General features: G+C 42.3%; 1 protein-coding gene across 1 annotated transcript in view; it reads left to right on the top strand.

Moving 5' to 3' along the window:
* LOC311223474 (C-type lectin domain family 18 member A-like) overlaps window positions 1-842 on the top strand; it is a gene marked incomplete at both ends in the record, with an annotated part of 94,180 nt that extends 93,338 nt beyond the window's left edge. Inside the window, one exon of the mRNA XM_084308260.1 lies at window positions 805-842. Within this exon, the coding sequence (XP_084164386.1) occupies window positions 805-842 (38 nt within the window). The remainder of the gene's footprint in view (window positions 1-804) is intronic.
* Window positions 843-18,139: the final 17,297 nt, after the last annotated feature.

Genomic DNA, 18,139 nt, shown 5'->3' with positions numbered 1-18,139 from the left:
CACTTGTATTTATAAAGCATGTGTGTGTATGTGTCAAGTCAAGTCACTTGTATTTATAAAGCATGTGTGTGTATGTGTCAAGTCAAGTCACTTGTATTTATAAAGCATGTGTGTGTATGTGTCAAGTAAAGTCAAGTCACTTGTATTTATAAAGCATGTGTGTGTATGTGTATGTGTCAAGTCAAGTCACTTGTATTTATAAAGCATGTGTGTGTGTGTGTCAAGTAAAGTCAAGTCACTTGTATTTATAAAGTATGTGTCAAGTCAAGTCACTTGTATCTATAAAGCATGTGTGTGTGTGTGTGTGTGTGTGTCAAGTCAAGTCACTTGTATCTATAAAGCGTGTGTGTGTGTGTGTGTCAAGTCAAGTCACTTGTATCTAAAGCATGTGTGTGTGTGTGTGTGTCAAGTCAAGTCACTTGTATCTATAAAGCATGTGTGTGTGTGTGTGTGTGTGTGTGTGTGTGGTGTGTGTCAAGTCAAGTCACTTGTATCTAAAGCATGTGTGTGTGTGTGTGTGTGTGTGTGTGTGTGTGTGTGTGTGGTGTGTGTGTGTGTCAAGTCAAGTCACTTGTATCTAAAGCATGTGTGTGTGTGTGTGTGTATGTGTCAAGTCAAGTCACTTGTATCTATAAAGCATGTGTGTGTGTGTGTGTGTGTGTGTATGTGTCAAGTCAAGTCACTTGTATCTATAAAGCATGTGTGTGTGTGTGTGTGTGTGTGTGTGTGTGTGTGTGTGTGTGTATGTATGTGTCAAGTCAAGTCACTTGTATCTATAAAGCATGTGTATGTGTGTGTCGACAGCTCCAGAGCACATAGCCCTGTGGGAGGCTGGCCGCTGATGGATTCACCACCTGCTTGGGACCACAGCGTTGGCGAGGCTTTTGAACGGGGTGAGAGCAGACACAATATGTTATCAGACTGGACTGCAGCTCCGTGCATAGCCATGTTTCAAACTGATCTCCTCTGACAATTGTTGTTATTTATGTTTATATTTAGATGTTTGAATTTACAGTGGCGTACAATGGCATCAGTGGAGTTTTGCCATTATAACTTCACAAGTGGGTTGTAACTTACAATTATAAGTTGAAGACACAACTCAAAGACATTTCATGCACAATGCATCACATTTCATGTTAAAGATGCTATAGATAACATTCAGCCACTAGATGTCGCACTAGAGAACCAGCATGTCATTTATCCAATCGGGTGCATTTAAATGACAAATTCACGAATCAATAATCTTTTTGAGGAAAAGCAATACTTATATTCTGCACCTTTCTAAAAGATCTGTGGATGAATTATTTTGTATATCGCTGCTGTCGGGACAAAACCTCATAACTCCAAAAACCCAACTTTTCAGCAGATGAAAAAAACTAACACAGATTTGAGGGTGAATAGAGTTAAGAGATTTAGACAGATGATCGGTTTAATGCTTTCCCATTGTTTAAACTTTGTAAAACCCACACACACATATGGAGGATGATCTACGGAGTTGATTTATATAATAAAAAAAATATTCAAAAAATGGAGTTATGAGGTTTTGTCCCGACAGCAGCGATATGTAACATTGTTAGCATTACTCCCAGAATGTACTATGCAGAAACTATACCTCCCCATTCCCAAATGTTGTAATGGCAGTACTCACCACAAGAGGGGTTGTTTGGCTTCAGAACCATCAAGCACGCAGTAAAGGCAGGAAACAGTGACAAGTAGAACATAAGAGATTCAGTTCATCATGTTGGAGTTTCTGACATTTCAATTCCCCCCCCCCCCCCCCCCCCTCCTCCTTCTGGGCTGTTTCTCTGATTCTCATCCAGGGACCAACATCTTTAAATGTATTATTTACAGCTGATCCTCAAACTATCATTTCAGATAAATGTAAACAGGAAGTGATGTGTTACTTTAACACAAATGTATTTGTTCTACTACAGCGACTACTAGAGCCCTGTGACGTTTAGAGTCATTTGGCCTCATGGTGGCTCCATTCTCACAGAACTAAAGCCATGAACTCAATAGCTTGACTGATCATGATGTCGTTTGACATGTGCTGTTTCTTTGTGATATCCTACTGATGTTTTCAATATGTATTATTTAGATAGTCAATAAGCCAAACCGTATGACCCCCAGATCCATTCAAATGTCAGAAAGATGCACGGCAACAGGAAGTGATGTGTGTTACTTGGCCACTACTTGGGAACACTTTGTCGTGCTTTGCACCAAACCTGACAAGTATGTTTGTTGGATGATGGCGCGACGTGTAGTTTATATCACCAATGTTGATGATGTGAAACTTCTGAGTCTGTTGAGACTGGCAACATATGCATACTTGTGTTTCTGTCATCTACCCAGTAAAATGTTAAGTGTGAAAGTAACAGCAAAGTGGGGAGACTGTTGAGCCTGGCGGAAGTCTGCATTCTTCTGGTTCATCTATGAGTTACTGCCACTCAAAACGCCTCCCGTCCTTCACCTCATGGAAAGAGAAAGGAATGTGTACCCATCTACATTTCGTCATTGCTATTACATTATGCAACGTCATTTGAATTGAGCCAAACAATATTGAAACTGCATAGCAAGTCAAACCACTGCCATGAGTTCCTTACTTGAATATTGATGAACAACTCCCTCCTTCATGAATGACATGTGTTAGATTCAAGAGATTCAAGCGGTTTTGTTAGTAACAGAATGATGGTGAACAACATCTAACCTCAAGTTAAAGGTGGTAAAGATAACAACAACAAGGGATCAATTCATTGATATGTTTATTTTTGGGGGGGCTCTTTTGCCCTAGAGGTCGCTATTTGACGGCATTACAGATTCTACCTTTAACTTAAAAAACTCAAGGCCCTGTTTTTCTTTTTTTTTTTTAAGTTAGAAGACCTTTTTTCTTTTTATCAGTGTAGTGTATACTTGCGGACAATGAAGTATTGTCTTCTGAGTATGGCAGCACAAACTGTGATCTGTGATGTAAATATTGTTGTGATAGGATTGTATTGTTATTGTTTATCCAGATTTTGCTCGATTAAGGTTTCACACTTGCATTGCATCCCAGTTGAATCATTGGTATTGATGAAATGATTATTTGTGTGCACTAAAATTATAATCACTACTTGTGCTGCTTGCAAATTGACTCTGTGCAGTATGACAACAGTCTGAATACAATGTGTTAACGGCCATTAAATGAGATCATGTCATTCATACAAACATGTGTACGTATATCCATTGGTCTTTCTTGATTAGTTTCACTAAGTCTTGCCTAGATTTGTGTGGATGTCTGTGTAATATACATATTGGCATAGTAGGTAGTAATAGACATATTAGCATAGTAGGTAGTAGTATACGTAAGTATGGTAGCATAGTAGTAGTATAGACATATTAGCATGATGGGCAGTAGTATACGGATAGTAACATAGTGGATAGTAGGTAGTAGTATACATATTAGCATGATACTGTAGGCAGTAGTATAGACATATTAGCATGATAGGTAGTAGTATAAGGTTAGAAACAGTGGTATGGTAAATAATAGTAAAAGACAGTAAGAAGGTTATTTTTTGGGGCGGGTTTCAGCTGTCCTGACTGATGGTTTTATTGATTTTTTATTTTAATTTTTTTATAGTTTGAAACACAAAACAACTCAACATAAATACAGTACAATACAGACAAAACAAAACTCACAAACAGTACAATACAGACAAAACACACTAACAAAATGGGGGGGGGGGGTGCAGATCAAACACTTCTACTTTCAGTCATAACTATTCTCCAAATATGTCCTTATATAGATCCAGGGACCGTCCTCTCCATGGTCATGTTCAGCGAGCGTTGAAGCTGCTCGTTCCATTGACAATAGGTCCATGAAATCCCTCATCCAGGTGTCCATGCAGAAACAATTTGGCTTTTGGATCTTCCAGTTCATCATAATTGTACGCTTAACTGACATATGTGCTAGTGTAATGATGCGTTGCGTAAGTGCTGATTGTATACCAACTACCTCTATGCCCAACAGGCAGACTCTTGGACATAAGGGTATTTTAACATTGAGAATAGAGGATAGTCTTAAAATGACCTTGTGCCAAAAACTCTTCACTGTGGGGCAATGCCACAACATGTGGATGAGTGTTCCTACCTCCCCACGTCCATGCCAGCACAAATCTGAGATGGCTTGATCAATTTTTTTAATTTTACATGGTGTAATATAGGCTCGATGAACTACCTTTAATTGTATCATTTTATATCTTACACATTTGGATGATGTTGTTGTATTTTTTAAAACAGTCTCCCATTGTGGTGCAGTCAAGGAAACCTTCAAATCCCTCTCCCACTGCTGTTTAATGGAGGCCAGGCCATCTGATGAGCTAAGTGACAGTAACCTGTAGATCTTGGATACTGACCTCCTTTCTGAAGCGATCCTTCTTAGTCTGTCATCCAAATCCTTGTTTATCCCCATATCTCTATTTTTAATATATACTGATCTTACTACAGATCTTAACTGAAAGTACAACATGAATTCATTATCTCTTAAATTATACATATCTTTAAATTCATTAAAGGGTATTGTCTCTCCATCCTTCACAATCTGTCCTAGTTGATGTATTCATTTACCCTGCCATGAAGTATTTACTAGTGTACTGCCCCCAGCCATTACTAGGGGGTTAGACCATATGGGGCATGAAGGTAAAGAGATCCCTTTGAAGGCTAACCGTTTCTGTAGGGTTTTGATAATCTCACATGAACATTTTATTATAGGGTTATCCATTTTAAAGTTAAGTTTAGGGTGATACCAAGGATACCGTTTTACTATGTTCTGATCAAATATTCTCCTCAATCCATTTCCAACTGCCTATTTCGGTCTTGCATATGTAACCCCATGACAAGGGAAATCTGGCATTATAAGAAAGATAGTATGAGTAAACATCTGGAATACCAAGTCCACTGCTATTTCTTGGTCTCATCAATTTCTTGTAGCTGATTCTAGGTGTCTTCTCCCTCCACAAGAAACCTGTAAATAACGTATTTATCTCTTTAAACCAATAAGAGGGGAATTTGAGTGGTACAGCTGATATTAGAAATTATATTCTAGGTAAAATATTCATTTTTATTATCTCTGCTCTACCCCATAATGAAATGGGTAGCACTGTCCATCTCTTAATATCCTCCCTAATTGTCTTCAAGAGTTGTGTGGACCATTAGAATAAAAAATCGTGTCTATAGGTGTCCGGATGTTTATTCCGAGGTATCTCATACCGACTTGGTGGATTTATATATTATTATATTATTATTATATATATATTATATTATATATATATATATTAGAACCATGCACTGAACCATTTATGTTTGGACACTAGGGGGCTCACCACCCAATATAGCTATAAGTATCCTAGGTGATTACTATGATCCTATGCACCTGCTGAGGATTTACCTTCAAACACTATTTCACTGTTGGAACTGACCACGGAGCAATTGACGACTGTTCTGTTTAACCCTTCATTTACTATCATTTACCTTTGGACAACAATAAACCCTGTAAACCGAACCGGCGGCAACTTTAGACATTCAATTCATTCAACATCACAACTTTGGTACAGCGTGAAAAGGCACATTAGCGGGTGCATCGTGGACGACTGTCAGCACACCCAGGAATGACAGTCGGCCACTACAGATCCAATATGTGAAGGATGGGTCAGGTTATTCAGAGGAATAGCTTCACTCTTATTAAAGTTCACCTTATATCCTGAAAACTCCCCAAATGCTTTAATCAACTTCATTACCTGTGGGATTGACTGACAGGGTTGTGTTAGTGTTAATAGTACATCATCTGCGTACAGATTAGCTTTAAAGTCATGCCCCCCAATATTGATACCCATGATTTTCTCCTCTGCTCGTATGGCACATGCCAGCGGTTCGAGGGCGAGGATGAGGAGTGATGGAGAAACCGGACATAAGAGATATAATGCCATTTGTTTAGATTGAAGCTAGTGGTTTGTTGTAGAGCGCCATCACCCAATGTATGACCGTGGGTCCAAAACCGAATCTGGTAAGAACATAAAACAGATAGTGCCATTCTATTCTATTCTATTCTAAGCTTTTTCAGCATCCAAGGATAAAGCTACCGCTAGTTGTTGTAGGGTGCCTGCTTTTGACATGACATGAAATAGTCTCCTCATATTATTAGAAACGTGGCGGCCTTTAATAAACCCTACTTGATCAAGGTGCATCAGTGAAGGCGTCTCTATGTGCATGGCCAGGATCTTAGCAAATACAGTAGCTTATAATCGCTGTTCAATAAACTTAAGGGACGATAAGGCACATACTCTGAGGCATGGATTGATGAACTATATGTCATTGAATACTAGTGTAAGCAGTGGGGTTAGCCTGTGTTGAAAATGTTTGTAAAACTCTAAGGTGTATCCATCATTCCCTGGTGCTTTCCCTGTTGAGAGGAGGTTCATGGCAGATATGATTTCTGATTCTCTGATAGGACCCTCTAAATGCTCCCTTTCTACCTCTTGTAATGTAGGTAAGGATATGTCCTTAAAAAATATATCCATGTCTTCCTGTTTTTTAGATCCTTCTGACTGATAGAGTTTACTATAAAAATCACTGAAAGCTTTATTGATTTCTGTTTGTTCATAAATAACTGCACCAGTACTATCACATATAAATGGTATTGATTGGCGATTTTTTTATTGTTTTAATCTTAGTGCTAGCATCTTACCGGCTTTATCTCCTGATTCAAAATATTTCCTGCTGAGTCTGAAAAGAGCAAATGCTGTCTCCTCATGTATAATTGATTGCAACTCTGTCTTAAGAATCAACATAGTATTTTTCAGTTGTATATTACCAGGGTTAAGCATGTGTTGTGTTTCTACGGCCTTAAGTTCTAATATTAAGTTGTTTTTCTTCATTACCATTTTCTTCTTTCTGGCTGTAGAATAGCTAATAATCCAACCTCTGCAGGTTGCTTTGAATGCTTCACACACCATTTGTATTGAAGGGACAGATTTTTTATAAATATTTAGAAATTCAGTTATTCTCTCATTTATCAAAGATACAAACTCTTGATCTTTTAGCAAAGAGTTGTTAAATCTCCATTGTTTACTTTTGTGATTGTTTACAGAGAGAGAAAAGCGCACTGACATGGGGGCATGATCTGAGATTATAATATTATGGATGTTGCACTCTATCACATTCTCAACTGTACATTGTGAAAAAAGAAAGTAATCAATCCTTGAGTATGAATTATGAGCGTGTGAATAGAAAGTATATTCCCGGGCAAGAGAGTTTACTACCCGCCATATGTCTGTCAAAGCCAGAGATACCTGCAACTGCATTGAGCGCTGCTGACAATGCACCATCTGATATGAGTGGGTGGCCCGATCTGTCCACTGCCGGGTCACTAACTAGGTTGAGATCTCCTCCTAAATAGATCTGGTCTGCCGCAAAAGGAGATAATGCCACACTCAATTTGGATAGAAATTCGGCCTGACCAATATTGGGTGCATATAGACATTTACTAAAGTGCATTTTGTATTTTGTAAAAAACCTGATAGAATGATAAACCTGCCATCCTTATTTTTTTAGATAGTCTAAACGTCAGTTGTTTCGCTATTAAAATACTGACGCCCCTAGATGCCCCGGTACCTGCCGCTGAGTCGGCCTGGCCTACCCATCTCTGTCTCAACTTAATAGAGTCCTCATCCTTCAAATGTGTCTCCTGTAACATCGCAAAATCACAGTCCAGGGATTTCAAATGACTAATGACTTTATATCTCTTTGTTTTATTTGAAACCCTGTTTACATTCCAACTAATCATGTTAATTGTGGCCATCAAAAATTATACTGCGCTTTAGCTCGTTGAAAAGGTTGGGATAAAAAGGAAAATACTGAATATAATGTTGAAGTTACCAATGGTCTGCACCAACGAGGGAAAATACACACAAAACACATAACAAACCATACAAGAAGTGCCAATAAAGGGCACACACACACAATATATAAGGGAGATATAACCCGTGTCCATCCCCTGTCCGTGAACAAACTGATAAACACAGTTATCCGCAGTGATCAGACCATGTCCTTAATTTAATGCATGATCTGTGCATCTGAAATTATGATGAGAAGGGCAGTGCAATACATAACAGCAGAAAACAAGTTATATATATATATATATATATATATATATATATATATATATATATATATATATATATATATATATATATATACATATACATACATACACATATATATACATACACATATACATACATACACATACACTACATAAAAAATTTAAATAAAATTATAAACAGTATAATGAAAGAGGCTGCCCTTAATGTTCATTGCATACCTTGCACGCGATCTTGCTCATCATTACCCACACTAAATAAATCAGTTGTCAACTGTCTCAACTGTCAGTGAGTGGTGGGCGTGTCATACCTCTATGCTCTGTCCATTAGCCAAAAATATTAGGAAGCTTGATCTTCAAACCTTTCACTGCGTCCGTGGGGTTATTATAGATGCATGTTTCGCCGTTGATGGTTACTATCAGCCTCGAGGGATACAGTATGCCATTTCGGACATCCGCGTCCCCCAGTTTCTTCTTGATGTCGGTATAACCGGCGCGCTGCTTTTGAATTTCCACAGGTAAATCCTGGAATGCGTAAAGCGGCCTTCCTCCCCATGTCAGCTTCTTTTTCTTCCCCGCGGCTCTCAAGATGTCCTGCCTGTCGTTCCATCTCAGCAGCCGTATAAGGTACGGGCGAGGAGGTGCCGATGGGTCCGGTCTGGGTCGGAGAGTCCGATGGTGCCTTTCTACCTCTGGTACCTGGTCAGGATGCCATTTATCATATTGTTCGGGTCACCGGCTTCCTCTCCTTCTTTCAGGCCGACCAATACGATGTTATTTCTCTTACTCTGCGCTTCCATGTAGGTTAATTTGGTTTTCAAATAGTCCACGTCTGCAGTCAGGTCTTTCAAAGTTTTGCTGTCTACGGCCATCTGGTCTTCTACCGCTCCAATACGGTTCTCCGCGTTGGATATTCTTTGCAGAATAGCCTGTGTGTCCTTCTTTACTCCGTTGATCGATTCACTGAGCTCATCAAACCTTAGCTGGAATGAATCTTTGATGATAGAAACCTCCACAATTAGGTGCGACGCCCAAGCAGGGGTGTCTTTGTCTGCCATAATTTGTTTGGCAGTACGCCAACCGATTTCACAATTCTTAGACAACAGTCTTGTCTCTGCACGGTTGCCAGGACCTGTCATTCACACATCTAGTGTATTGAAACCTTTTCCTGAAGTTGCGCGGATTTTTCTTTCTTTAGAGGTGACATAATAACTTAATTGGTCTGTCACTTACGAGAGCAAACTACCGTGCCATACCGCGTAGTCATGTGACACCTGTCATTCCGGTTTCAGCTGTCCTGACTGTGATGGTTTCAGCTGTCCTGACTGTGGTGGTTTCAGCTGTCCTGACTGTGGTGGTTTCAGCTGTCCTGACTGTGGTGGTTTCAGCTGTCCTGACTGTGATGGTTTCAGCTGTCCTGACTGTGGTGGTTTCAGCTGTCCTGACTGTGATGGTTTCAGCTGTCCTGACTGTGGTGGTTTCAGCTGTCCTGACTGTGGTGGTTTCAGCTGTCCTGACTGATGTGTCCTGACTGTGGTGGTTTCAGCTGTCCTGACTGTGGTGGTTTCAGCTGTCCTGACTGATGGTTTCAGCTGTCCTGACTGATGGTTTCAGCTGTCCTGACTGATGGTTTCAGCTGTCCTGACTGTGATGGTTTCAGCTGTCCAGACTGTGATGGTTTCAGCTGTCTTGACTGTGGTGGTTTCAGCTGTCCTGACTGATGGTTTCAGCTGTCCTGACTGATGGTCTCAGCTGTCCTGACTGATGGTTTCAGCTGTCCTGACTGTGATGGTTTCAGCTGTCCTGACTGTGATGGTTTCAGCTGTCCTGATTGGTGGTTTCAGCTGTCCAGACTGATGGTTTCAGCTGTCCTGACTGTGATGGTTTCAGCTGTCCTGACTGATGGTTTCAGCTGTCCTGACTGTGATGGTTTCAGCTGTCCTGACTGGTGGGAAGTTCATTCTTAACTCTTTCTCTGCCACGCTGGCCGTGCATCCTGCTGTTAGTAGGCAGGCTTTTCGTGACTGTTTTCGCGATAATTCATGATCTTTGCGGAGCTATTTGTATATTCTATATTATAGCTATGGGGGAAATGGTACGGCTCATTTGACAGACACTATTTGCAGTACAGCATGTAAAAAGGCGTTAGTTTCTACACACTGTAGTTTGTAGTTTATTATACACTGAACTAGGGTGACCAGATCCCAATAAACCAAATGTGGGACAAAGGGTATGTTTGTGAGGGACAATGTGGGACACCCCCCCCCCCAGTGCAGCCCCCTCCCCTTTTTTTGGTGGACTGTCCCTGTCGCGTCTATGCTTTTACCAACGCGTTCGTGTTTCCGGGTTCCCGTTTTGCGCTCTGATTGGCCACTGACCTACGCTAGTACGCCCCCCTCCTAGCTGCTAGGGTGAAGGGACTTGGCTTGGCTGGGAGGCTGGTGGTGGAGGGAGAGGGAGGAGGCGTGGGGTGGGCTGTCATCTTTCAAATATATTTCCGCCATGATAATAATAATAATAATAATGAGCGCAGAGCTCGGTCTGTGTCCTCAGCACTTGAAGCGCTTGAAGCGCTGAGGACACAGACCGAGCTCTGCGCTCATTGTTCTCTCCGCCATGATAATAATAATAATGAGCGCAGAGCTCGGTCTGTGTCCTCAGCGCTTGAAGCCCTGAAGCGCTGAGGACACAGACCGAGCTCTGCGCTCATTATTATTATTATTATTATTATTATCATGGCGGAGAGAACAAAACGAAGACAACGCACGTTGCCACAAGTGCAATAAAACATTTGCAAGTATGGGTGTCAATACAAGCAATTTGTCAAAACATCTGTTGTCAAAACATAACATTAGTCTCCAGAAATGCGCCGTTGGGACTTGTTTGTCATGTCGCCTGGATGCCCAGGATGCGGTGTCACTCGCGGTCAGATACTAGTAACGTTACGCGATGCATAGAGGTTCTTTCACTTTGGCTGGGGGGGGGGGGGGGGGGGGCGTTAGCGTGGATGACAACCAATCATGCGGGACATGGTCTCAATATGCGTGACGCGTGAAAGGAGACAGGAATGCTGTACAATCACGCGCAATGCGTGACGTCTGGTCACCCTACGCTGAACATCGCCCATTTCCGAAATAATCCAGTCTTTTTCCATAGATCGCGAGATAGGACGCTTTATGTGCAATAAGCCCGAATCGTTCTGGTTGATTCCCTGAACTCCCAAATAAAAGGTATATAACATGTACATATGTACCTTCACAGAATCATCAAGGGTTGGGGGGGGGGTATTTTTACCCCGAAAATCCGATTGTCAGAAAAAGCCTTGTTTATGACCGATACAGTAAGCCACTGTGATAGTTACATAAACATGTTCCATGTTCGGTAAAATAGACATAGGGGGTCCTTACCGTAGCCATAAGGTAATCCAAAAAGAATAATTCCAATGATCCCATCGGCGATCGCGATTACAAGTTTATATGTAATTACACGTGTTTACTGGACACTAGGTTTTGAGGCGAGCGGATCTGCTTGCGATTGCTTTGGAAGAGCTCCTCCCCCATAGAGCAAGCCTCGATGCCTCGATGCATTCAATGACAATAATGCTGCCTTCCTATCCGAGTTCAAATGGTAGACGATAATGCCATCTGGTGATATTCGATCGGCATTGCAGTTCAAGCGTATGTGGCTGTGACAAAATGATTCAGATTGCTCCGGGCGAGTCTGTAGCGCAGGGATCAAAGGAAAAAGATCAACCGATCTAATAACGTATATATACGTGATTGGCGTTCAACGCATGGCGAGCAAACACATATATATACGCGGATGGCGCAGATTGAGTTAATGAACTTAATACTCTCAGACTTAAGCCATTTATCAGGAATTTCTACCCCATAATGCTCTCCAATATTTAGCAACTGATCCTTAGTGAAGCAGTTTAACAGCTCCTCAGATGGAGTCTGGTAAAAAATCTTCTACAGAGGCCATAGCTTCACCAAATTGACTTTGGCCTCCAGGTTATCATTGACTATTGCCAATTACTGGGTACTTACCTCACTCACTCTGCAACTGAGCACACTAGACCAGGTGGGAAATGTGCATGTACCTTACCCCCTGGTGCAAACAAGAAAAAAATGTACTTACAGAAGTGGAGCTTCCCCCTAAGGGTACTTTCCTAACCAATCAACTAACTAACCTAACTAACTTAACTAACTTAATCCTAGTCTTCATGTGTATACTGGTGGTGGGTATTTATGCACTCGAGCACGATGGCATGATGAAGCAACCAGCAAACTGGCGACCCTCTCAATACCATGATGTGCCCCAGAGACAACTGCTCTAACCACACACAAATAATAAACCTAAAAACCTAAAGCTAAAAAAACAACAAACAAATGAGTCCACCTATGGAGAACACATTTCGTATACCTCTGTGGAATTTATTTTCAGCTCCAACTATCCCCCATTGTACACACCTGGAGATAATCACCTACCAATCCCAATCCAATGTCCCAGCAGCAAACAGAGCAAGGTGTCTGACATGAACTGTAGCCAGAGAACAACAAAGTCCTCTCTCCACCCCCAAAAAAACAACCAAACCAACATGATCTTCACAAGCATAACATAACAATCAAAAGAGGGCCAAGCCAACCAATCTTAAGCCAAATTTAAGTACCGTAATTCCTCTAATAGTAACCCCGGCTTGTATTTGTTTCAACTGTAGCGGGTACCAGGCTTGTATTAGGAGGAGGCCTGTATAAGAGGGAGGCCTATATTTCAAATTTTCAAACGGATCATAATGAATAAATCAACATTTTGTGTCAGTTTGAACCCAGTAAAATGAACTGGGTTCATTTATTGAAACCAAGTACTGTATGAAATAGTAAACAGTGCAATTACAGGTGGTCACTGGTCATTTCAACGTTTTCAAAGTGAAATCAAGTAACTAGCTCAGTATGCAGCTCAGTATATTAGTAACCCGGCTTGTATTAGGAGGCCGGCTTATAATTGCTTAGCTCAAGAGCGCACCCGGCCATTAATAGAGACCCGGCTTGTATTTGAGACCCGGTTACTATTAGAGGAATTACGGTATGTAACCAAATTAACATTTCAAATTTCCAATTTGCACCTGAATCTCCCCCAACTTAACATGTATCCAATTAGTTTCAGCTAACAAGTACAAGAGGTTCGGTTTTAAAAAAAATATAAAAAATTAGAGCTGGATCTGTAGTTTCCAGGTTACTTACCACACTGGAAAACAGTCCACCATAGTTTCACGCCCAATGCAGTGAGCGAAGATGAACCAAAATGCTGTTTTACATTATTTATTTATTTTTTACAAACAATTCTAGGGCTTCACCAAAAGTATCCCGGACGAGCTCCCACTTGTTACAAGCTGGCTCAAGCATAGACGCCTCCCGGTGACAGAACAGACAGTGTCCAGCTCTCTCTGTGGACAGAGGAGGAGAGGAGTACAGCCTGCAGGCTAGTAGCTAGGCCTACAGAGAAGAGAGGAGGAGTACAGCCTGCAGGCTAGTAGCTAGGCACTACGTGGAGGAGAGGAGGAGTACAGCCTGCAGGCTAGTAGCTAGGCACTACGTGGAGGAGAGGAGGAGTACAGCCTGCAGGCTAGTAGCTAGGCACTACGTGGAGGAGAGGAGGAGTACAGCCTGCAGGCTAGTAGCTAGGCCTACAGAGAAGAGAGGAGGAGTACAGCCTGCAGGCTAGTAGCTAGGCACTACGTGGAGGAGAGGAGGAGTACAGCCTGCAGGCTAGTAGCTAGGCCTACAGAGAAGAGAGGAGGAGTACAGCCTGCAGGCTAGTAGCTAGGCCTACAGAGAAGAGAGGAGGAGTACAGCCTGCAGGCTAGTAGCTAGGCCTACAGAGAAGAGAGGAGGAGTACAGCCTGCAGGCTAGTAGCTAGGCACTACGTGGAGGAGAGGAGGAGTACAGCCTGCAGGCTAGTAGCTAGGCACTACGTGGAGGAGAGGAGGAGTAGCTAGGCCTACAGGGAGGAGAGGAGGTGTAGCTAGGCCTACAGGGAGGAGTAGCTAGTCCTACAGGGAGGAGAGGAGGAGTAGCTAGGCCTACAGGGAGGAGAGGAGGTGTAGCTAGGCCTACAGGGAGGAGTAGCTAGTCCTACAGGGAGGAGAGGAGGAGTAGCTAGGCACTACGTGGAGGAGAGGAGGAGTAGCTAGGCCTAAAGGGAGGAGAGGAGGAGTAGGTAGGCCTACAGGGAGGAGAGGAGGTGTAGCTAGGCCTACAGGGAGGAGTAGCTAGTCCTACAGGGAGGGGAGGAGGAGTAGCTAGGCACTACAGGGAGGAGAGGAGGTGTAGCTAGGCCTACAGGGAGGAGTAGCTAGTCCTACAGGGAGGAGAGGAGGAGTAGCTAGGCACTACGTGGAGGAGAGGAGGAGTAGCTAGGCCTAAAGGGAGGAGAGGAGGAGTAGCTATGCCTACAGGGAGGAGTAGACAGGCCTATGTGGAGGAGAGGAGGAGTAGGTAGGCCTAAAGGGAGGAGAGGAGGAGTAGGTAAGCCTACAGGGAGGAGAGGAGGAGTAGCTAGGCTTACAGGGAGGAGAGGAGGAGTAGCTATGCCTACAGGGAGGAGTAGACAGGCCTATGTGGAGGAGAGGAGGAGTAGGTAGGCACTACAGGGAGGAGAGGAGGAGTAGGTAGGCACTACAGGGAGGAGAGGAGGTGTCCACAGGGTTGAACAGGCAGCGTGGACGTTTATATATGTCCTCTGGCCGTCTGTCTTCCATGCGGTACGTACCGCTGATACCGGAGAAATGCACCATTAAACCCCGGCCCCGGCGTGGCTTGGTGCCGTTGTCGTGGTGCCCTCTGATAAGCGGGCGCTGTAGGAGGTCTCAGAATGGAGCCCGCGCCGGCGGAATTAGCTCCTATTGTCATGGTAATGACGGCGATACCCCTGCCCCCGTCCGACTCAGACCGGCCATTGTATGGAAACAGGAATGCAATTTCTCCCGCAAAGCGGCGGGCGGAGGCTGGATGACAATCCTCTGTGAGGAGCGAGAGTGCCTAAATGACTCTCCTTTCAGGTGAGGCTGAGGGGCCAGCAGCCAATTAAAGAGAGCAGCCGAACAGTGGCATCTCCAAGACCCAAGGCTGTTTCTCAACACACACACACACACACACACACACACACACACACACACACACACACACACACACACACACACACACACACACACACACACACACACACACACACACACACACACACACACACACACATTAAGGATGCACACGGACGCACGTGCACACTGACAAAACGTACCCCTCTGTCTAAGTGACTCTTAACCACCAAAACCTGCTCGGACTACAACATATGACTTATATCATGCCAGTTAGGGTACAGACCCTCACCTGCACCTTATGTACAGTATACTGTTTATTTGTACTCAGATATTTATATTCAGAGTTAATTATATTGTTTATACAGTTTATTTTTCTCATATTTTCATATTCAGACTTTATTTTATTGCCTATATTTATGTCTTTCATCTATTACCCTGACAATGCCTGTACCTTCCCTCCCCCCTCCCCCATACTGCTATGACTCCCGAATTTCCCCAAGGGGGTCAATAAAGGAATATCTTATCTTACCATCTGAACTCTGTGCCACATTGACAGCCCCCCCCCCCCCCCCCATACCATTTAACTCTGAATTCTGACTCCATTGCCTGCTTTAACTACAACTGCCCTACACTGTAATCATAATAATCTTAACTACCTACCTCATACTATAGTCTATACATGATAGCATGTACAACAGTGCTATATATAATAATAATAATTAATTTTATTTGTATAGCGCTTTCTAATGACCCAATGCCGCATATTTAGATTTATATTTTATATTTACAGCTAATATATATATATATATATATCATCTGAATACACCTACATATAATCCCTCTATATATCCCTCTATATACAGTACACCTGCTTTATACTAATAGCATATACAATAATGCTTTATATACCGTATATATATTTTTTCTCACTGTATATGTATATATATCCACACATGCACATAATCCTTTTACATATCTGTAGATACTATATCTATATCTGTACATATCCCTTACCTACTCTTACTAGTTACTCTGCTGGACAGTACGATTTACTACCATATTGTCTTTACACCTGTATCACTGTACATATTATACTACAACTCTGTACATGCATCTGATTAGAAATACACTCAGTTGTACTCATTTGTATATTTTGTACCCAGTTTAATCACCTATACATTGTATATTTCTGTTGTACTTTACTGCAACATTTACACTTTGGTTGGATGCCAAACTTATTTTCGATGTACAGTACTTGTGCTATATGATGACGGTACATTTGGATCTAATCTTAATAAGTAGGTGTTTTTCTTAAATGGGATGTTTTGTACGTTTCTCAATCACTGTGTTTTTTCAACATGTGCGTTATTGATTTGAACGATATAACGTATCGTAAGTTGAGGGACCTTCATGAAACAATGTGGCAGGTTACTCTTACATAAATGTAGTCATTTAGTTGACGCTTTTATCCAAAGCGACTTACAAATTCTGTACACTGTAACGTTCCACCCATCCATGGACTGTTTTCCCCTGCTCTACCTCTCCCTCCCTGTCCATGTATGTGTGTCTCTCTGTCTCTTTGTGTTCTTTCTCTTCTCTCTCTTTTGCTCTCTCGCTCTCCTTCATGTTCCCCTTTTCGTCTAGTGTTTCTGTCTTGTATTAGGTTCACAGTTTAGTGTTTGTAGTCTGCTTGTTCTGTCCCAGTGTCTGGTAATGGTTGTCTTGTCTTCTATAGTTGTAGTTCCTTGTGGTGTTTTCTTCTCAGTCTGTTTCCCCTCCCAGGTGTTTCCAGTTGTAATCATCCCGGCCACTGCCACCAAGCCTCTTCAACTCATTCAGAACGCAGCGGCCCGCCTGATCTCAAACCTACCGAAGTCGGCCCATGTCACCCCACTTCTTAGGGACCTGCACTGGCTCCCCATTGCTGCACGTATCCGCTTCAAGGCCCTCGACCTAGCATACCGTGCGGCAAAGGGAACCGCTCCCGCCTACCTCCGGTCAATGGTCTCTAACTACACACCCTCAAGACCCCTACGCTCTGCATCTTCTGGCCGCCTTAGACCTACTCCTATCCAAGCTCCGGGAGGGTCATCAAAGAGAAGCCGCCTATTCTCAGTCCTTGCCCCACAATGGTGGAATTAACTACCCACCCCAGTTAGGACAGCCGAATCCCGTCCAATCTTTCGCCGTCGACTAAAGACGCACTTCTTCAACCATTATCTGAAATTAAAAAAAAAAAAAAAAAAAAATCTAACCCTAACTAACCTTACTGTCATGCACTTGTCCTAAACTAACCTACACTGTAACACGCAACACTTTGATGAATATTGTTACTCAGCTGATAGAGTTGTATCCTTCCTGATGACCTGTTGTACAGAACTTGTAAGTCGCTTTGGATAAAAGCGTCAGCTAAATGACTAAATGTAAATGTAAATGTAATTTGTTCATGTGTATTTTAGTTCCTTGTTTTATTGTGTGTCCCCCCCCCCCCCCCCCTATTTCAGTTTTTACTGAGAGGTTTTGTTTGTATTATTATTGTTTTGTACCCTTGTTCTGTTTTGTTATTTATGTTTATTTAAAAACCCTTGGACATGCTACCCGCCTTCATATTGTCTGCTCCTGGGTCCTATCCACCACACCATATCGTGACAACAACAAGTCAGCGGGAAAGGTATAACTGGTTTGTCAAACTTGAGTGCTACAGTCTTGAGTGCATAGTAATATAGACATATTAGCATAGTAGGTAGTAATATAGACATATTGGCATAGTATGTAGTAATGTAGACATATGAGCATAGTAGGTAGTAATATAGGCACAGTGGATTACTTAGTTCTAAAATGCATAATAGTAAAAGACCTTAAGATGTTGTTGTTTTTTTTGCATGGTAGAAGCACTCTGAAAGAGAGC

Source organism: Notolepis coatsorum, assembly GCF_963971535.1.
Source record: "Notolepis coatsorum genome assembly, chromosome: 2".
Taxonomy (NCBI): Eukaryota; Metazoa; Chordata; class Actinopteri; order Aulopiformes; family Paralepididae; genus Notolepis; species Notolepis coatsorum.
The sequence above is the reverse complement of the archived record's forward strand: the minus strand, read 5'-3'. Positions and strand labels throughout refer to the sequence as shown.